This window comes from Plectropomus leopardus, chromosome 11 (genome assembly GCF_008729295.1).
Source record: "Plectropomus leopardus isolate mb chromosome 11, YSFRI_Pleo_2.0, whole genome shotgun sequence".
Taxonomy (NCBI): Eukaryota; Metazoa; Chordata; class Actinopteri; order Perciformes; family Serranidae; genus Plectropomus; species Plectropomus leopardus.
In genome coordinates this window covers 5,586,178-5,609,452 of record NC_056473.1, presented here as the reverse complement: position 1 = coordinate 5,609,452, position 23,275 = coordinate 5,586,178, and the positions used below count along the sequence as shown (strand labels likewise).

At 37.8% G+C, this 23,275-nt stretch overlaps 1 protein-coding gene across 1 annotated transcript; it reads right to left on the bottom strand.

Annotated features, from left to right (window-relative positions):
• Window positions 1–780: 780 nt before the first annotated feature.
• Window positions 781–13,379, bottom strand: smad3b (SMAD family member 3b). Its single transcript, XM_042496227.1, has 9 exons — window positions 13,008–13,379; window positions 8,157–8,350; window positions 7,910–8,044; window positions 7,561–7,635; window positions 7,419–7,469; window positions 5,446–5,658; window positions 5,185–5,322; window positions 4,841–4,985; window positions 781–2,598 (listed from the first exon to the last, which is right to left on the bottom strand). Exons 1-9 carry the CDS (start codon window positions 13,208–13,210, stop codon window positions 2,475–2,477), a joined length of 1,278 nt encoding a protein of 425 aa, XP_042352161.1. The 5' UTR covers window positions 13,211–13,379; the 3' UTR covers window positions 781–2,474.
• Between the last annotated feature and the right edge of the window lie 9,896 nt (window positions 13,380–23,275).

Genomic DNA, 23,275 nt, shown 5'->3' with positions numbered 1-23,275 from the left:
AAAGAAAAAAAAGACATGGGGTAAAAAATGCTTAAAATTATAATAAATTTGTAACATAACTTGAAATATGTAATCATCATAAGTTTATTTTCCACTTGGTTAAAAAAACCCAGACAGCCTTCTAAATCTACTTATTTCTTGCAATTTGTGAAACATTTCTTGTCAATTTTACCAATGTGCGCAAATGTTTAATTGTCCAAATATTCAACGTTAAAAGCCTTTAAAAAAATTATACTTTCACTTACCTGTTGGTGAAAAAATGAGGATTAACCTCACTAATAACCATATTTCTACATAAAACCTAACATTACCTCTGTGCAGGACCACATAAATACTAACCTTAAAAATGAGATGCAATGTTTTTATAAGAAAATGATGGTACGTCCAGGAATTACTTCAAAAAGGTTTTAAAAAGCTTTGAATTTCACCTCAAATTTCCAAAATTTACCTCTGACAGTTTCACATTGACTATAGGACAATAAGATGTGCCTTTTTCACAGCAAACATTTTGATTTCCCTTGCAGGAAACGCACAGGTGTCACTAATAACACTAACAATGATGGCTGTGTCTAGGTCTAAGGATCCTAAAGTCAAAGCAGCTAAATGGAATCCAGCCGTCATTTATTTCATTATTTGCACCTGTGTTGTTCCTTCTTAAAATGTCCTTTTTGAAAAAGGCCTGTCATTTCAGATTCATTCACAGGGGTTTCCATTTTCGTAGTTACTGTGATATTGAGCTGTGGTTTAAAGAAACATTGCATTAAAATCTTTTTACTCAGTTGCATTTTATTAAATTTTTCACAGATAACAAAACAATGGTCATTTGAGGACAAATATTAGGCTACATGAAAAAAAACATGTACATTAAGACTTGAAAACCACCAACTAAACATATCAAGGAACACTTGAGCACTGATACGGATCTACCAAACTAGCTAACGCACTGTAGCACACAGTATTTCAGTTAAGCACTGTGTAACTGTTTGAAATAAATTACATGGTGACTCAGTCTTATGTACTATAAGTAAGTACAGGATAAACATAGTGGCTTCATAGACAATGACAGCGAGCATATTACACATGCCTTATATTGTAGCAATGTACATGTAATATACAGTATTTACCGAACAAGCAAATTACCACTAGAACTAAAGCTTTACACTGATCAACACGGTAAATTGGAAGTGCATCATTTACCCACGAGGAGTATAGTGTACTTTTGGCCAACAGTTGGTAATATCTGTAAAAGTAAATTTGTTTATTTTGTTATTCTACATGCCATTAATGGATGAACCACAGCCATGGTTGCTGTTACCGACTACCCTTCACACTGAAATCACATGGGTGCCTAAATTCAACCGGCCGGCTACGATCACTCATACTGTTATTCTCTACGTCCCTATTATGAAATAACAGTAATAGCTGGTACAGTTATCCCGTGTCACACTGAAGAACTAGTTGACCCATGTTAGAAGCTGCCTGCATTGACGCAGGCAGAGTTTTGGGTCGTTAAAGCAAAGACTTTTTTTGTGAATCTACTCATGCCAGAGGTCAGTCAGGTCCACTGTTTCAAGCACTGCATGACTACGAGAAATCACAAGCTATAAATATTTATATACAATCATATTGAGGCAATAAAAAAAATATATTCCCATGCAGGACAGTATGCAAAAATAACTTAGAAAAAGTCTCTTTCACTGAGGAAAATAGTTTTCATACAAGGGTTCTTTTCAAGAAACAATGGTGCTAATGTCTTTTTTCTGTTTTTTTTTTTTTTAAATAGACAAAATACCAATTACATGATCAATCAGATAACTGACACTGTAATTCATACAGATGAATCAATACGGGCAAAGTACCTTGTACTTAAGATATTAATTAAATATATTCTATTTATTCACTACTAAGAATGAGTTTTCATGTTAATTTATGGTTCAATTGATAAATAAGCCTCCTAATTCAGTGATTAGAAAGAGTGGTTACTGGGACACTGAAACGCCAGTGATGAGAGCATATTTGAGCTAATTCATAGAATCAAAAATGTTTTTGAAACATGTAAGAGACGGCCAAGCTGAAACTGTACCATAACTTCAACTTGGAAAAAAAAACTCATTTATAAAACAAAACAAAAAAAGTTACAACACTGAGCACAGACGCGATGTCTGAATGAATAATGACGAAAAATGTGGTTGTCTTTTGAAACCTATTGCAAATACCCTGTGGCTGCCCATTGAACACATAAAAACAATGTACAAGTCCTAAAATAACCGTCAAATGGAGACACTAAATGTGACTGAGGAAAGTGCTCTAGATGTGAGGTGAAATGTTAGACACAGCGAGGGAGGAGTGATTTACTGATTTGATGGATGGCGTCTCTTTCCTTATTATCACAGAGAGGCGCTTAAGTTTACCTATGTGGTTTGTGTGTAAGTGTGTGGATAGGAAGAAAGGTTTCTGGGAGTTATGTGTGGCTCCTAGGACACACTGGAGCAGTGGATGCTGGGAGAGCCCATCTGTGTGAGTACCTTGTCCAGCCACTGCAGAGGGCCATTGAGATGCAGTTCTATCCAGCAGGGGGTGCTGGTCACTGTCTGACGTCTGCAGGGTGCAGAGAGGAAGAGGGGCAATAGAGTCTGTCATTATTGAGAGCTTTCATACATCAACACTGAAAAGATGTGCCAATATGTCATCATGAGGTTAACTTCATACAGTCAGTGCAAACATACAGTTTACTCAGTTATCTCTTGTCTTTGCTGAATTAGCAACAACACTGGAGCCAACTCTTACAGGCCATTTCTGAAGTCATTCAAGTTGCTATCAGAGATGTTTCCTCCAAGATGTTTGGTGCCAGAAATATAACACGGACCACTCATGGTCCAGTGGGAATCCCCCCTTGCAAAGGGTGCCTGAAATGCGTTCACCTCCCACTCCATGTCTCCCTCACGAATGCATGCCTGCTGCATTCTTTCTCTGTTACTCAACCCTCTCTCGCCGACTCACAGCAGCAGCACCCTCCCCCCATCCCCATCTTTTTCCTCGTCTGAGTCTGCTGCTCCAGCCTGTGCACAATGCCGCTTCATTTATTCAATCCCAAAAGTGAATTTGACCATAAACACTTTTTCTTCTAAAAATTGGGGCACACTGCTTAATGAAATCTTGGTGTCCTAAATGTGCGCAGTACGACAGACTCAGGGAAAACAAGAGAAGTGATGAACTCTTAAAACTTTACACAGGCGGGACAGAGATGACAGCATATGGCCTATGTGTTGAGGCAGGTGCTTTAATCCACCTTTGAAAGCTGAAATAAAAAATGCTAATAGAGCACTTAACCATGAATGGGCTTTTTACACAAGAAACAAAAAGTGAGAAAATTAAAGTGCAGCCGTGGGAAGGGAAAGGTACACCGTGTGTCTGGTCTTGGCTGTAAACGGTTTTATGTGCCGGTGTGTCTGAAGAAAGACGTCCTCTGTGAAGTGAAGAGCCGTGAGCAGAGTTCACAGAGGGCCCACTTAAAACCCCCTTAAATTCTCTGCCCCTCTCCCTCACCCCGGGGATTACTCAGACCTGACAGCCTCCCTCAGCATCCACTCTGAGTTTATACAAGTACATAGTACCGTGTGAGAAAAGAAAAGGGAAAAAGCAATGAGACAAAAGGAGGCTGAACTCCAGCCATGTCCAAAGTCTGGCTCGGGGGCCAATTGTGGCCCTTTGACCAATTAAAGCAGCCCTTGGCTTGTTGTTCAAAATATACATTATTTGGCCGAACACATTATTGGTTAATAAAGCCAGATCACTTTTACATTTTTTTCATTCACCTCACGAGGGTAGGATTATCACACAGTTTGTAGAAATGCACTGAGTAGGTACTATGTAGATGGAGTTAATGTTGTTGTTGTTTTTTTTGACAACTAACAAGCTAACAAATGGTAACCTAACAGCAGACATTTTTCTGCTAGGGAGCAAATATGGCCACGAAAATATTGACATATTGAGTATCACAATTTTATGTCATGTGATACATTGTTTTTTTAAAGAATCAATACAACGTCAATTTTGTTGTGTTTAACCCCCCCACTTCTAGACAGCAATTCTGTAATCTGTCTTTAGTCATATGATTCTGTTGTTCCAGCAACATATTCTCAGTGTGTTAAACGTGCTGTGATAAATATAGATTCTACTGTTCTAATTGCATTAAAAAGTTAACTTTTTCTACTTGACTTATGCACATGGTGGAGTGGTCTTTGTGACAGTTTTCCTTCAAGTAAGATTTAAAAAACACCAAAAAATATTGCCTTGATTATTGCCAAACATCCCGATAAACTGAATCACCTGCTTTGTGGATTAAAGCCTGTACAGAGCCCTACAGCAAATAAGTGTAGAGTCAACATCAATTTTTTTTCACTGAAAGATCAACAGTTGTTTTTGTCTCACTTGCGTGGATTTTTTTTTTTTAAATAACCCACATCATGTTAATTCCCAAGTCTTTTGACCACTTTTTGCATATCCCAGACAAATTCTATTTGTTGGCATTTTTGGTTGAAGCTCAGGCACTAAATTGTAGTTGCTGCCTTTTGTTACGCTGAAAAGTACCAGACTGAAAAATAGCAAAATTTAAGTATATAGCATCTTTAGCAAACAGTATAAATTGGTCTTAGCAACTTCTGCCAGCACAGTCAGTGGAACATGAACTGGATGAACTGGTTGACCTCTCCACTGCCTTTTGTCACTTTTAAGCCTCAAACTATTGTATGTTAAAAATATATATATATATATACAGCATTCATGTACTCATAATTGCAATATAATTGTCTTAATTGGTTTGAGATTTGAATCTGCTCACCTGTACTCAGCTCCCCAGCCCTTGACAAAACTCATGCGGATGGTGCACATCCTGGTGAGTTGGTAGACAGCCTCAAAGCCTTGGTTGACTGACTGGGCGAGCAGAGCAGCAAACTCCTGATTGTTGAAGATCTTCAGGTTGCAGCCTGAAAAAAAATTAAATAAAATTTTAAAAAAGTATTATTCATAGTGGTAATGTTTTAGTATTAGGCAGGGCTGTATTGAATTGTTGTAGCCTGACATTTGAATTCTAAATCAACATTCAGAAGTGTGAAGGGAGAATCTGGGATTAAATGCCAGAGCACACCTGGCTTCAGGTGTTTGTGTGTTTCCTCTCATGCCTACCTGGAGGTATTTTGCAGACAGTGGCAGGATGCCAACCATAGCGCTGGTTGCAGTTGGGACTCTGGACAAAGATGGCACTGTCACTAAGACACTCTGCAAACACCTCTCCACCAATGTAGTACAACCTCACACCCCGTCCTGGAAAGAAAAACCAGAGAGGGGATTGATGCTAAGCACTGAGGCAGCTGAAAATGTCAGGTGCAAATATAAAAGGCAAGTTAGATCAAAGCTTATACGGTCCCTGTGAAGTTAAACCAGTACCTATGTGTCTGCGCGTGAGCTCTACTGCAGAGTTGCGGTTGACGTTGGAAAGCAAGCCCAGACAAAAGCGTTCAGAGTTGGATGGGTCTGTGAATCCATCCACTGTGAGGGAGGGCTGGGAGGCATGGAAGGTCTCTCCTACACGTTGGTTCAGCTCATAGTAGGAGATGGAGCACCAGAAGGCAGACTCACAGTATGTCACAGGTTGTAAATCTGTGTGAGCAGAGCATGGGGGTTGAATGAGTACATTAGCTAAGATTTAAGGTCCACTGAAGTCCATGAGAAAAAAATTAAGAAACCCATGAGAACAGGTACTGCTTTGTGGTCAAACTACCATTTGACTGTGGAGATGCACACAGCTGATAACGCTTCTCTTTGATTTCTCCTCAAAAGCTCGTTCCCATGACCCTCATGGCCCCTGCCAGGAATGGCCAAGACATGACGTACATATTTATTTAGTTAACAATGACCTCCTGGTGGCTTTCCACATAGATAGAATAACCTGGCAACCGGATATTATTATTATTGCATTACCTTGAGCTGTCTGATTCTGGCCTTTCCACAGACGAGGACAGACCAAAGACAAAGACTCCATTCATACCACACTTACTCTGTTACTGCCCTGAGGCTGAGCCTCCCAGACGTAGGCCACTACTCCTGCATATTGCTAATCTGTCTCTCTCACACACACGCTCACCACCACAAAGATATTCTAACCTGACTTGATGAGTACAGCACCACTGATAAGACATCAGCATTTTTGGTTTACTAACATGTTCAGGTCAGAAGAGGGAAGTTACACAGATGATATGTCTATCACCTCTTCTTGCTATACAGCATAAAAAAGTGCAAATAAGTGTCCAGATATACTTAAAGCAACAAAATTCAGTCTTCTGAGCCCTAAACAAGCTTTGCTGTTGCTCTGAAAAAAGATTTTAAGTCTGATAAGCTTTGCAAAAAAAACAGCCAGGACAAGTGATTTTTCAATCAATTAACACTTTGCTTAGCCTGTTGACTGACGCACAGAGCAGGTTAGGATATTTTCTTCAAGAGAAACTGAAATAATCATATGTTCGCTCGCTTGTACACTTTGGATCCAGTTATGAAGAAGTCTAATAAAGTGCTGCTGCATATCGAAGCTATCCTCTGACAGTAAGGATGGCTTCTTTGCATAAGACATTTTAAAGAGATGACAGGTACGACAGGACTCTATGTACTCTATAGTAGAGTCATCAGGTCCAGTCATGTGGGGATGTGTCCTTTAATGCAGGGTGATTCAGATAAAAAGGTCTGCAGTACTGGTCCTACATAAATGCTCTTACTAGGCGGGTTTCCATTAACCTTCAAGTTGCGCAAATTGAAATTGGGAATATAAAATACTAATGGAAAAACTTCAATTTAGAAAAGCTTCCATTTATTGCAAAAACGTTTTTACGATCACTTGAGGTGGTATTTCAGGTTATTCGAAAAAGACATATTTCACAAAACTGCAACACTTTTTTTTGGCTTTTATAGGTCACATGATGCTATGGCTAAGTGCTTGTCATTAGGAACTGGCTCCCTCGGATTCCTGCGGCACTGGGAAAGACGGATTGTCTATGTGACCTCACAAGATGATCGCTGAATATTTACCATATGAACTGATTTGTATATCCATCAGTGCAGTTGCTTGTATAAATGCAAAGGAGACCAACTGTTTGTATTTTCTGTATTGTTTACCTGTATTTCAATGTTTTTTTGGTAAAAAATAAAGCACAAAAAAATGATGATGATAAGAAAGTGTTTAAAGTGTGAGCAAAACTTACTAATATAGTAAATGAATGTAATTTGATTTCATATGCCAGTTTGCTGAGAAAAGGCCATGTTACTGTATAAGCAGTATTATACTTTACATAATGTAATTGCTACCAACCAGAAAAGTGCAGATAATGATATGCTCTGTAATTAAAGCTGACCTCTTTGGTTTTGCTTACCAAGATTACTGTTTGCAGGTGACACAGGATTGGGCGACAGGCTGGGTGAACCTGAAATAGAGCAGTAATAGAGGTTTGGCTCATGATCTAGATAAGGCATAATTAGAGCAGTTTAAATTGTATGTGCGTTCATGTGAATCACCTGTGTCCATGCTGTGGTTGAGCTGGTGATCATTTGTCTCACCATCCTCACTCAGATACCCTGGTGGTGGAGTTTCTGTGATATACAGACACAAAGATTAAGGAACACGCTCCTGATCTCAACACATTAAGGCTTTGACGTGTATTCAAGTGCTTAAACAAGTTTTTGTGATGCAATGCATTGTGAAAAAAGAGGCAAAAAAATGATTGCAACAAGCATTAACCAGTATTTTTTCTGCTTACAGTCAAGTTCCCTTTCCTTCCAAATAAGCAAAGTCAATTATCAGTCATGAGCATAAACTCACAAACTTCTAAGTTCTGTTTTCATAAATAATGACACTTTATCTTACCAGGAATATAGTTACTCTGGGGCTCAATGCCAGCGGGGAAGTTGGTGTTCTCGGGGATGGATGGGCTGTAGTCATCCAGCGGAGGAAACTCTGCAGGTATATCTGTATGTCGTGGTACTAGGACAGGAGGCAAAACTGGAGACAGGCAGATACTTTCTTTAGGACCAGTTCAGCCCCGTAAACAGTATGGCAAAAGCTTTAACTGAAATACAGTCATTTGGACCATGTAGCAATTAAGTACACTCACTTGGCGTCTCCACCCTCTGGTAGTGGTAGGGGTTGACGCAGACTTCATCCCTCTTGGTGTGGAAGGCAAATTCACAGTGGTCGACAGCCCGCAGCTCATGGTGGGACTGCAGGTCTGGCCAGCGCCACAAGCGGCAGTAGATCACATGAGGTAGACCTTTTCTGTGGGAGACCTGGAGACGCCCATCTAAAGATCTGAAAGACACCACCACAGAGACTGTAGCTGTGCATGCAGACTGAATGTAATCAGTCAATGTGTTGCTTTGCTCTGTGCTCCAACTATCATCGAAATTATGTTTTTTTTTATTGTAAGATACAACCTGTCACATATTCCTTAGTTCTGAATTAATCAGCATTATGTGAGGACAGGGCACCAAAGCATTTGACTGACTAGTTGGCTTTTCTTTTTTTCACCAAACGGCTACATGTAATGTGCTTTTTAATGCTTTTTAATTTTCTCTATTCAAATACTGAAAGCATGAAAGAAAGTATTTTATACCAAGCATTCCCTCAGCCCTAGGGATGGCGATCAGGAACCGGTTCAAGCTCGGAAGTCTTTCCAAATTAGAGCTTATCAATTCCTTAAACTAGCAACAAGAATGTGTCACAGTGGAGATGAAGAAAGGGTCCAAAATATGGCTTCACTTCCAAAAGAAAGGTATCAATAAAATCTTATTGATTTCCATCCCTACAGGACTTTCCATGTAGCACCATACAGAGGAATATCATTTGTCAGAATCATCCTAAAATGACCAAACATTGAAATATAAAATAAAAAAACGTGCTACAAAGTCTACAAAACTTTACAATGGGGTATTAGGGCCACTGTAGATTAATAAAAAAAATGTAGGGCAATATTCTGGAAAAAAAATCACAATTTCCCAAATGAAAAAGGTAGGCTATTCTCAGAGTTTTTAAAGTTGCAAATTTTTGAGAAAAACACTCAAAGATTTCTGAGAAAAAAATTTGGACATTCTCTGAGTTTATGAAGTTGTACATTTCTGAGGAGAACATCTCAGCTATTCAGAATAGTAGTGTTTTTTTGTTTCGGGGGTCAGAGAGCCACATCACTTCACTTTGGAGTAACGCTGTAGCGTCTGTGTGATGAGATTGATCCAAAGTGAAAAGATATGTTTTTTTGGACCCCCCAAAAACAAAAACCTCACTATTTCTGAGGTTTTTTTCTCAGAAATTTGCGACTTTAAATACTCAGAGAATAGCTGAGTTTTTTTCTCAGAAATTTGTGACTTTATGAGAATGTCCAACTTTTTTTCTCAAATTTGCAACACCAATCTCAGTTTTTTTTTTCAGAATATTGCCCTCCTTTTTTTTTCCTTTTTTTTTTTTTTAACGTACAGTGGCCCTAATACGCAGTCATTATAAATCATCCATGGCCAAGTAGGTTTTTTTAATTATGATGCAATACCATTCATTTATGAATTTAAATTGCAGTATGTAAAGAGAAGTGTTTGCACTGGAAGCATATGTAACTGTGAGATGTAAGCCTCTATATATTGCAATGAAACCCAAATGACTAAAAAAGGAAAGGAAGGACTGTAACGGATCCTGGATACCCCCCACCCACACACACACTCACTCACACACACACTCTCTCTCTCTCACTCACTCACTCACTCACTCACTCACACTCACAAACACACACACACACACACACACAGTCCAGTGTGGTGATGGCTTTTTTTCCAGCTGAACTCAACAACAGTTCAGCTCATCATAGAACTGTCAGACAAGAAACACATGTTTCTCATTCTTTACCAGGCCTGGCCTCCCGAGAAGTATGTCACAGAGGACTTGAGATTTCAGAAAAATGAAAGCTACCTTGGTGCCGGTTTCAAGCAGACCAACAAAGCAACTTACAGTATCAAACTAAAATATCATAATGACTAATATTCATATACATTTAGACTAGACTGGTGATGACATTTAACAAAAATCTTAATCTTAAATAACATTAGAATTTGACTTGTTTATTACTTTACTCTGAGAGGGAATGAGGTGCATGACAATCGCATTTGAAATTACAATTATGGTGCGCACCTTTGTCATGTTTATATTTTAGATAAAATACTACAACTGTGTCATCTGAATGATCAGATGTTGTAAGACATAAAGGCTGGCCCATTAGTGTGGCTGCTCTTGCTGTCCATGTGCTGCTCTTTAGACTGATACCTTCGGCTAGTCGTTCATGAAATACAATATCTATTCTGCCATTTATTTAGTTCAATGCATTGAAATAACAGCCAAATCAAGCTGAACGATAGGCTTTCAAACAGTTTTTGCCAGAATCTTAAAAAAGACACATCTACGTCAAGCTACAAAAAGGCTAAATGGGACCAAGTAAAGGACACATGGTACCAGTGAACTCTGAGCACTGTGTTACCTAAAAAGTTGGAAGCATCATCCAAACACACACCAAACATCACCAAGCTTTGGGACTACATCACCAAAAAATAGATGGCCGTGGACTCATCTTTCAACACTGACTCTTGCATCAAGGGTGCTTTTGTTGGGTCAGCTGAGGTCAGCGTTTCTGAGCCTCTGGCAACATTGGCCCACGCTTCTGACTATGTCCTGTCTCCCTGATTATTCCACTTTGACTGACATAATGACCACTCTGACACCCAGCTGGACTGACACAACCATCTTATCCACCAAACATCAAGTGTGCAGTAGCCAGCCACAGATTCAGACATCTCAACCCCAGTGCAGCACCTTTTACCTTTTTGTGACATCTTGAGTGGGAGAGAAAACACTTAATGTTGGAGTTTGGTCCAAGCGCCAACAATTAACAAGCCTGTACTGCTAAATGCCTTCATAAAAAGAAACAGCAGAATTAAGATGACAACACTACTTTTCGGGCAGGATCTGGTAGCCTAACATTTCAGTCACATACCACACACTTTGACTCAATGTCTTCTGTATTCCCAACAGATAGCACAACAGCTGTTATTCTGTAAACTTACAGTCACTAAACCCACCGAGATGGAACCACAATCCAAACAGTGGCCCACGCCCTCCCTAGAGCCCGGAGCACATTCCTAAGAATTGAGGAAAAGTTTTTAATGTAGGTTAACACCCATTCTCTGACTTCTATACAGACCATGATAGGGGACTCAAAGTTTCAGTAGCAATTAGATTACAAGCTGCCTAATAAACTTTAAAGGATGCTTAAAAATTAAAGTTACTGAGGGTGTATTCCAGCTACTACAACCGAGCCTATTGTCAGCAGGGCCAATATGTTTACCTGCTGGGGTTGCAGCGAAATACTGGTTTTAAGTTATACTGTGTTACAACAACTGACAGTTACTATAACATATATGTTTACTTATCTATGGTAATGAAAAAAACTACAACTGGACAGTAAAAATGTCACATTAATTTTAGTTATTTTCAAAAGGGAGAGTTTTTATACATACTTGTATTTAAAAATTGTTAGTATAGGAATAAAACATTTGTATAGCTAAAAAATAAACTCTTTTTTATTCCTTTAAGGGTCACTGAAACTAAATACCATGATACAGAGACATTGTAATATTTGTAGAGATGGTTATCATGTCTTGAAAGTCTCATACCAACACAACCCTAATACTTGCATTGATTGTTTTATATAAGAACAAATAGTAAAGAGACAAAAAATACATAAATAAATAAATAATAAATTATGGCATGTATTTACAATGTACTCAGTGTTGTTATGTATCTTATCAAAGTTATCACTGTAATGTTTGGTAACAATTTTGATTTTATTTAAGATTACATTTTCACATCTGTACAGGAAAGCACATGGAAATAAGGACTGTAAGCTAGCACTCACTCACAGTGTTACTGTTGACTGAAGACAGTGTCCAGCAAATAAACTAACTAAACTGCACAATACTTTACTCCAACATCATACTGAGTGACAGCATTTGTGACTCATCCAGACCACTGCAAATACACCAGTGGGTGTGCAAAATCCAGCATCTACCTCAAGTGTCAGTTACTGGTCTTTTTGGACGGATGGGTATCTCATATGGGGAATCCCAAACCGAGCCCTTATTCCAACTCTCCCAGAGTACACACACTCCAGTCTAAACATCCTCTATGAGTCAGAGCTCTGCTTTGCCAAACCACCCCTTCTTCTCCTGTTCATCACACGTGTGAACTGAGGACATACTTGTTTATGCAGCACTAGATGTACCACAGCTACACTGTCAGCAGGTGAAACGTGCTGAGACGTTTCTTTTTAAACTTGTTTCGGCATTTTAGAAACTCCGACTACTATGTGCGTCCAATTCCAAACAATTATGCCATTCCAGGTGTATATGAAGGTTACAGCTGGTCTACCGGTCAGACTACTTGTGCAAACTAACGCTATAATGACATAACAGACTGGGCATCAAGTCCTCTTGCAGTAGCGTTAACTAACATTCATAACACTTTCTAAGCTACAACAGAGGTAACACAGTTTGTAATGTATCGAAATTTGACGCTGATAAAATACTAACTGGCTGGTGTCTGTTTCCACAAGAAAAATAAATATGCAAGCTGAAAAGCAGGTTAAGTTTATATTGATTAGCTAATGTTAGCTCTGCTATGCTATGTTTTTACCATAGCAGCTAAAGCTAACTATCAATGCAATCAAACCCCGCTGCACAATGTCATAATTTTAATCTCCTGATTGATGAATTTAGCAGTTGACACATAACAGTTAACGTTAGCAAGTTAACAACGAAAATATAATAATACAATAAAAGCACTAAGCTCAAGCTAACTAGCAAGCTACTTAGCTACCTAGCTAGCTGTCATCAACCGTAGCTAGCCAGCTGGTTAGCCGTGTCTGTGTCCTTACCTGGGTATGGTTATGCATTTCGTGTTGACATTCTGTGTTGTGATGGCTTTCTCCAACTCGTCCAACTGTCCCGTCTTTTTCAACTTCTTCACAAGACTTTTGACAGCCTTTTCGCACCATTTCTCTTCTTGCCCGTTCTGCTCTCCTTTCTTCCAGCCAAGCAGCCTCTTCACGATTGGAGGAGTAAATGGTAATATAGACATTTTATATTAAAACTTAAACAATTAGTTACAGCTATGCAATTTAATTCACACAATTGCCAGCGGTACAGTTTGTCGTTCCTATGACAAGTTAGCTAGTTAGCTTTGCTGGCTAAACTCCCAGACCGACGGGTGGCTGGTGGCTGCCGGGGGACTCGGCAGCAGCGGCTTGCGTCGCAGGTTCAGTCCGCTCAAGTTGGCCGTCTGTCGGAGTGGATCAGTTCCTCCACCAGCCAGCCGGGCTGTCTGTCTGCCCCTCCTCCTGCTCCTCAGTCAGTCTGTCCTCCACCTGCAGCAACCAAGTGTGTCCACACAACTGTGTGTTTCCACACATCACAGGACCACCACTAAAATAAACATTTTTAAACATGAAAGAATAATGCAACGGCTACTTTTCAAGGCCCTTCAACTTTTCAAAGCAGGGAAACAGTTCAGGGACTGTTCGTCATTTATGAGAGGGAAGGTGGGTGGTGGTGTATTGTGTATTTATTTTACTGCCAAGATAACGTATTTTATATGTTTTGTTTTGTATCTTTTGTTCTTCTGTATGTTTTCTTTCAGATGGTCCTTGGACACATCGTGTGATGAATGCTTCCATAGGAAAAATAAAAAACAAAAAACAATCTGAGTTTAAAAATGGCGCTATTTCATTAAAATGACTTCATTCTGCATCTCATTTAAAATTTGTCTAAAAAGCAACCATTAACACTGATTAACCAGCATGCAAATGTGTGTGAAACCTAGAGCTTTTTTCAACTCTAGGGTTTTGTCTTCAACTTTTACCTTGCCAACATCAAAGGGTAAATTGTAAAAATCCATTACTAATTTCAGGTGGAGGGATGCAGTTTCTGCAATTCACACAGGGAGGCTCAAAGAAAAATATTTGTAGCTTCAGCGAGGCTCAAAATAAAAGAAATTATAAAAACAAAGTCACACTCCAGCCATCCCCTCCTCTGACAAGTAAAGAACAGTTCCTAAATTAAAATGCAAAGATAAAGCATTCTTTATAAAGGACATTTACAGCACCGGAATTACAATATTTGCTTTAATTAGGCTACCAATTCAGATGCAAAAGCCTATGCTTACATTTTTTAAAAATATGTCTGCTTAACTCAGTAACTTAACTTCATTCATTCTGTGTTATCAGTTTCAGTGATTTTAAACCCGTCGTGTCCATCTATTCAACATATGCCAAACTCAAGCGGCAAGAAATGAAAAAAAAGTTGTAATAGAGATATGCCGAGACTGAAAAGTGATCCAACTTTTGCATTTACTGTGTCCATGAATAGAAGACCCTTAGGAATAATCCCCCTTTCATCCCCTCATAAAAGTGATTTTATTTCACCACAGATGCATCTTTCCAGAAATGGATGAGGGAGGCGACTGCATTCAGTGGTGTTCAGGGTTTTATGGTGTTATTGATAAGTGCAACCCCTGGCTGCTGCCTACAGTAAACAGCAGTGTGCCTGTGCTATAAATATCCCCGTCCAGGACCAGCCCCCTTTCCTTTACTCTATTTATAATCTCCATCAATGACTGCTGTCTATTTTTAAGCAAGCATTTGGCATGGCTGCTTACTTCCTTCTTCTAAAATAAATATTTCAGCTATCTTGGCAATGGTACCTGTAAAATAATATTAAGGACACTTCATGGCTCTTTGTAGGACAGTCAGTTGGTATGTGGATCTAAAACTAAGCCCTATTTCTAGTTATAATTATTGATAAACACCGAAGGGATTACAATTAGGGCTATGCAAGGCAATGGGCAAAATCTTACGCCAGATATATTTAAAGGTCCAGAAATGGAATATAATGTAATTTAAAACATATTTTTTCTTTAATGTATAATAACCTGATAATAAGAATGGTTGGGTTTTTGTTACTTGAAAATAAACCGATTATATAGGACCTTGTCCACAGAGATGGCCATGTTGCACAGCCATGTTTCCACAGAGGCCCAGAACACATGAACTAAGGACTGGCTTGTGATAGGGCTATTCGCATTAACATGTTTTCACATTGGCCACTTAGATTAGCAGCTAATTTCGCAACAAGAGTGCAGGAAAAACATTTACTTTACTATTACTACTGTAAAATCTTAATTTTCCTGAGATTGTATTCCGTGATTTCATGTAACAAATAAATTGAATTGAACAAATCTAACACAATGTTCCTTTAAATTGAATTAAACTGCATGAATTGTATAAATACTATAAAATTACATATATTGTATATTGTCCATTCAGGAAAAAAATGTGCTAACAGATATTGATACATAGAGAATAATAAAATCTTGTGTTTGACAGTTGAAGATCTAAATCATTGCATATATGGTCTTTACCAAACAGTAAAGACCATATATACACATCTATGCACAAAATTGTGCATAGATGTGTATATGTCGATCCTACTGTTTACATGATATTGATGCTTAAAATGGCTTTCCTAATGTTTAACATGTCATTGAAAAAGGAAACAGGCTGTCTTTCTCGTGAACTCTGATGGTGTGCTTCAGGGCCAGCACCTTTTACTGCCTGGGGACACGAGCCGGACAGCTGGCGTGAAGAGTTTCTGTGTGTGTATGTGTGAGAGAGGGGGAGGGGGGCAGATGGGCCGCAGCAGGCTCGAGAAGGTCTTAGGGACAGAGTGAAGAATGATTTTGGACAAAAGGCACGACGGCTGGGTGAATAAGTAATGACCGCAGACAATCTGATGGATAACAATGGCATTGTGATGGACCACTCATGGGCTACGTGGGAAACAAGCAGGATGTGTTGCTGGGGCCTGATCAGCTGGGCGACTGTCACAACCATGCTTAGACAAGGATGGAGTGGCAATTAGAGTAAATATGCCTTTTGTGTGTCCATATGGGCAAATTATGGTGACATTGTAAGTGTTATAGTAATACTATAGAATTCTTATATAAAATGACTCAAATTTTTGGAACAATATTCATTCAGTTGCAATAAAAGCTCTTGCTATAATTACAGATTCTGTAGGATAAACACTAGCTTCCAGTATATTGTATGATATAAAAAGCTTACATTTAGCCTCCACAAACCTGTAATTGCCTCAGCAGCTAATTGCAATGTGTTAGAATCAGACATAGCTGTTCAGCAGCCCCAAACGGGTGGGGTCCAGCTCTCCCTGCAATCTCTGCCTCCTTTTTTAATCTCCCTTCACACTGCAAGCTGTTATCTGTTGCTTGCAGCCATCAATCTCTCCCCAGACAGTGGCACCTTCAAATCTGGGGCAGCCATGACCTCCTGCCTTTCTTCCCTCACTCTGGCCTGAACCGCAGCACCCTCAAATCCTCTTCCTCTGGCTTCAGACCCGCACAGAGGCAATACATTATCACATCCTCCTCACTGCGATGCTCTCCATTCGGTGCATTTCTTTTCTCTTGTGTTTGTCTCACAGGTGTCTGCATGTGTGATCACTTATTCCTCTCGCCTGCAGATATTAGTTTGTGGTGCACCCAGGATCCCTCCAATCAACAGTCAGACCACCTCACGTCAGGGAAAGATTGGCAGAGCATCTGAAACAAAAGACATTTAACCCTTAGGGCCCGCTTTAATATTGCACACACTGGTATTGTTCTGTGCCCAAAATGCGCCTTTAAAAAAATAATAATTATACATTAATTTTATTTTCTGCTTTCATTAGCTTGCTTTTTAACCAACATCAGTCTTCAAAACATTTTAAAAAATGAATTATTTTCAGTATATTTTTGTGCAGTGTCAAATACTCACACTCATACAGCTCTGCACACAAAATTCACTTTTCCATATTGGACTATCAAAGATATTATACATTAATATGCTTTTCTGTGTTTTTTTTTTTAAATTATTATCACAGCCTGGGATATGTCAATGATTTGCAGCAACATTGACTGTGACAATGCACCTAGTGGAAATAGGATGTATTGTCTCCATATGCCAAATATGGTTAAAATAGATAAACAAAAATGATATCATCAGGTGGAAAATAGTAAGAAATTACAAATTCCAAGTCAAAAGCCCAGAATGGCACCCAGAAATAATACAATGTATGTTTTTATGCTTTGATGGCAGTAAAATCTTATTCTTATTAAAAGGTGAAAGTCCAGTTATTTATTATATTTCATTAATGGATTACCAACATTTTTGCTGTGTTATTTGAACACAGACATGACCATCACTGACCACAGAGACTTCGCAACCTAGCTACCCAAAAGCTTTTGCTATTAATGATCTATAAAGCATGAGAAAATTATTTATTCGCCAATAACAATGCCATTAACTGTGACTCAGTTGTGGTAAAGAGTCTTACTCTACTTAGATTACTTAGATCCTGAAAACGTGAGCATGACGTGTTCGTCTGCTCTGATGTTAGATTACCATGTAGATTATTTCCCAAAATTGCAAGTCAATCTGTAGCATAAAGGTTTGACTTATCACATCAAACCATAACATTTCTGTCTTGGTACACTGGCTAATATACAAGTAACAGCTATACAAGTCAATACAGATATTACCACCTAGTGGCTAAAAACTATTACTGCAGCATTTACTGTTCATTATAAACCAATCCCGAGCTTATTTTGTGGACTTTCATGGCAAATATTTTCTGTTATATCCGACCTATCTATCAACCTATGTTAAAAATAAAGAGAAAAGAGTACACAATAAGGAAAGCACTGATTTAAATAATAAAAGTAATTCTGGCTAAATTCTGTTTGGCTGCTTTAGTTTCAGGGTCCTGGTAGTGTGTGTAGTGTATTACCTCACTGTCACTCTGTCATCATTTACTGCAGCAGTGGAAGACGTACTCAGATTTTCTACTGAAGTAAAGGTAGTACAGTGTCGTAAAAGTCCTGTGTGCAAAATTTTAAGAAAAGCTCTATAGATTTTGCATTGAAATAAACTTGAGGTATCAAAATTATTTGTTATGCAGAACACATAATTTCAAAATTTTTCTGTATTACTGAGTTATAGTTACTGATGCATTAAGTGTGCATTACTTTACTGTTGCAGCTGGTAAAAGTGGGGCTCAGTTTAATTACTTGACACACTCTCAACTCACAATAAATATTTATATTATATTCTGCATTATGTATCTGAATCTGCAAAGTCACCAGTTACTTAAATGAAAAGTAGCACAGAAGCATAAACTAGCAGAGAAGAGAAATACTCTCGTTTAGTATACAAGTACCATGACAATGTATTTAAACAGGCTACAGCTTAGGAGAAGATAAAATTTAAGACAGTTTCAAGATATAAGACAGATTCAAGATTTTTCAATGCCACTTGGAATGAAATTTAAGACCAATTTTACAGTAATCAAAACTGTAAAGGGAAAAGGAAAAAACATTAAGAGACATCAATTACTTAGGGATAGGGACAATTTTGAGCAAAAATTTATTGTAACATCATGACTTTATGGTGTGTGTGTGTGTGTGTGTATATATATATATATATATATATATATATATATATATATATATATATAACCCTGTTGAATACAGTGCTTGGCAAATAAATATTAAATAGCCTTAACTTTATTATTTTACAACTCTGGTTTATTGGGGCACTTAAACTGAGCCATTGTTAATGTTATTAGTCGGCCAGAACACTTGTACTTCCACAACTCTGCCAGGCAAAATGAGAAACAGGCTTATAATACAATGAAAATATATATTTCTTAGTTTGGAGTTATGTACAAAAGGACATTCCCCATGTGTGTTTTTGTGTGTGCGTTTGTTTTTGTGTGCATATGCTCAAGTACGCCTGGGCATCACTGTGATTATAATTTATTTGTGAATCAGTGCCATTGATTTATATGTTATCCCATAAACACAATTTACATGTTTATTGTGAACAATGGCCCCATAACAGCATTAAGTTGATTCAGGGGCTTTCCCAAATATCTCCTCATCTTATGTATGGATGGAATGCAGCACTTGGCCATGATTCATTAACTTCACCTCCAGGCTAAAATGGCTTTCTGTTTGGCCTGTTCCTCAAGCACTTGGCCTGTGTTTGCAAAGGATCTCCCCCACTACAATTCTCGTTTAGAGGTGGATATTGATATTATGAGCCATAGACATGAGATAAGAATGATTACTTATTTTTTTATTTGCCTTTTTTTTGTGTTTGGGGGGAAAAGTTTGGAAATCAAAGCCAGTTTCCTTAAACTGACAACACTGCAGTCACAGTCACACAGATGACACTTTCATCTTTACAACTTCCTCCACAGAGCTTGTGGAACTTGTCATTTTCTGAGATCTGGTAAATACACTCTGTCACTCACACCACCGCCAAAACTAATGATTGTGAAATTAGTTTCAGAGCAATCAGAAGCTCCCCTGCTAAGACCCACTGTATCCATATGCATGAAATTGCTTGCGTTAATACATGCTATGAATCGTGGGTAATGCAGTGAATAATTCTGACTGAACGCAATAATGCTATCTTCTATTAGATTGGGGACTGTTGTGAAGCCGGAGCCCTGTGGCAATATGCTAGTAAATGGCCATGTATGGATAATTAAGCATTACTCTTGAACATTAAAACTTGCTTATTTCAGAGAGCTGCAGGCAGTGAAGAGCTCTTATTGGACTCATCACTATTTTTGGTGTCTCCCTATAATGTGTTCTCATTAGTATTAGTATGCGAGCAATTGTAAACTTTCTGATGTTTCTTACTGTATCCTGAAAATGGGTTTTCATTAGTAAGAGTGTATTATAACAATTGTAATCCTTGTAAAACATTTTTAGAGGTACTTTAAAAATAAGGTAAATTGTACACTGAGGCGTGTTAGTTGTTGGAAATCTCACTAAAATGATTGATTCTGTGATATCCAATAGTGCATGAAAATGCATTAAAGTAATTGCTTTATATGCTCTTTTCTATGATATTTTGATAAAATATAATGAAATATTCAAGGTCCAGTTTGTGGGATTTAGTATATTTTCATATTTAAGTAAATTTTCCTTAGCATATATTAGCTGAAAATAAGAATCATTGTGTTTTCGTTACCTTAAAATGAGCCGTTTATATTTACACAGGAAGGCGGTCCTTGTCCTTGGAGTCCAGCATGTTGCACAGCCATGTTTTTTTTATTTGGTTTTTTTTTCAGCCTTCAGGTTTGTCCCACTGAGATCAAAGATTTTTTTTTTTACAGGGGAGACCTGACCAAGAGCAGCAACACAGAGTTTCAATCAACAAATGAAATTTACATAAAAAACACATTGATTTCAGCAACTCGAAATGATCAGATAAAACAGCTGCACACAGACATCCTGGATTCAATAGATTTCACCAAGGTTTTAACCCTGAATCTGAATCGATATCAGTTTTCTTGCGCTGCTCTCAGACATTTTTCACAAGTATTTAAACCTTTTAAACTTGAGCAAATGTATAACTTCAATTTCTGTCAAAAAATAAAGAAATAAAATTTAAAAAATCAAATAAAAAAAGAAAAGAGAGAGAAACTAGAAAACAAATTAAAACAAATAAGTAGGGTAAAATACCCAGAATAAAATATTTAATGTATATATATATACATAGTTATAATTATAATCATTATGTTTATGTATTTAAAATTAGGGTAACAGAAAAAGGTACATGTTATTTATTGTTATTTATATTCGTTATTTTATTTTAGTTCTGTTTTTGTTCTTTTAGCTTTTCTTTTTTTGTGCTAATTTCAGGTATTTTTCTTGCAACTTTTTATTAATTCCTTGTTAATTTGTGGGTAATTTCTTAAGTTGTTAATGGCTCTTCCTATGTATTTGAAAGAAATAAAACACATTTGCTCTGGTTTCAAAGGATATAATTCTGCATTAACAGCAGAGATGGTGCAGAAATGCCTTTAAACCTTCAACCCATACTCTTGTTGTCGTGACCTCCAAACAAGCGACCAACCTTCAGGCTGTCTTTTGTGAGCTAAACTGAATGACCTGTGTTAGCAATAGGAGGACATGTGATAGATAAACACATTCTTCAGGGCCAGGTGATGACAGCAAAGACCCATCCTGCCCCTCAGCTGTTGTGTTTACCTTGTTTGCATCATCTGTGTCCTTTGCTGTTGTGTCCACCCACCATCCAATCCACAGAGGGTTAATAATGTTAGAACATGGCAGTGTATCTGCAGGCCTGAAACACTGGGCCTTAATGAGTGTGACGTAGCAAGGACACAGTTGTGACTGTACCATTTAGGACATAGATGGGACTGTACCGTTTGGAGTGTATTTGTTTATCTTTGTTAGTTCTTAAATGTGTGTTTGGGCTCTTTCTCAGACTCAAAAACGGATGCCTACTGGGAGTCACAGACGTGAGGGATAAAAAGGGATTATGTCTGAAGGGGGCAACCAGATTAAGACCAAACTGCCTCAATTATGTGTTGCATAAAATAGTGTTTTTAGAAGAACTCCCACACAAAACTAAATCACTTCAGTGGTCAAAGTGAAGACTGTTCGTGACACAGAAAAGCTGCAGTAAAATGTAATTACACATAAACAACTTTGAAGTCGCTTGATCAAGTTCCTGAGAAGATTTTTTATGAGCACATCCTTCCTGTTTGCATGCACAACTGATTTTAAAGACAGTGTGAACTGATTTTAAATAATTAGTGAAAGGAGGTTTTAGTCATGATTTTTTTTTTTAAAAGATTAAAAAGTGGTAGTGAAATCTACAGAGCCGGGGAACTGACATGAATGTGGGGGTTTTGTTGTTTGTTTTTTCAATGTGTACACATTTTTAATGTGTACTCAAACACATTCATGCCACCTCCCAGGCTCATCAAATCACCAAAATAAAGGTTTCTTCTGCTGGTTATTGATCTCACAAAAGAAATCTCAACAAAACAGACAAACTTCTTGTAAGAATAAGATATTCCAACCCCAAACTGATCCCAAAAGTTACTGTACATTTGGCATTTTGACGTCTCCATCATAGTCCAACTCCATTCTTGTCAAAAGCATTGTGCATATTGCATAATAGTGACTGATGTATCACAAACATATGTATTAGACATTTTCAGTTATTTTTCTTCTTCTACAGCTTTAAGCAGCTATTGCTTTCCATTCAATTCTGTGTGATATGAAATTCAGTTGGCACACCTTTGAAACAATCATTTGTGTAATGCATCACAGTGAACATCAAGCCTGCAATTATTTTTTTTATCAATGATAAATTATGATTGCACGCCACTGCAGTTTAATCGCAGAATGATTTGAAAATGAAACACTTTTAACAAGCATTTAACTCTGACAAAACTGACTTGATGTTCACAGTGAAAAATTGTGATAAGCGTTGCTTAATGATTGCACACTGCACTGAAATGAATGAAACAAAGGCTAACTGGAATAGTAGAAAAAGCACATTAAAAAATCTAAAATGTAACAGGTTTGCAAAATAGTTAACTGTGACATATGGGGCTTGGATTAAGTGGATTGACACCACTACCATGGTCTTAATGTAATGAAAAGTCATATATCTGATTTTATGTGTAGATGAAGCAGCAGTGTGATCCTGAAACATCTATAATGTCTGAGGGTTTTGTCTTCTTTCAGGTACCACAGTGCTTTCACAGATTAAAACTACAATCTTATTATCTTTGTAATGGGAATGGAGTTTAACGTGGCTTAGAAAATGATTTAATGTGGCTTCAGGAAAAGAAAGCAATCAGGCTTGATGCAGTCTTCAGCAACTGTATACATATATTTATCTATTATGCATTTTCACATCGCCTCTGGTCAATCTATACATTCGACTTAAGAGGCACTTTAGCCACAATCAAATTAGTAGTTTTAATGCAGAGAAAAGGGAAAAGTTGCTATTCTAAGTGAAATACACTCTAATTGTAAATAAGAGCACAGCACAACAACTGCTGCTGTTAAAGTGGTGAATGATATTATTGATGCATTAGACTGCAAAAAATAGTGTGTAGCTCTCTCTCTCTAGACTTGTCAAAAGCTTTTGACACAGTTGATTAAGTCATTCTGGAGGATAAAATCTAATATTGGTCTATTTTGTCATACGATTAGTTGGTTCACAAAGTATTTGTCAGATAGAACACAGTATGT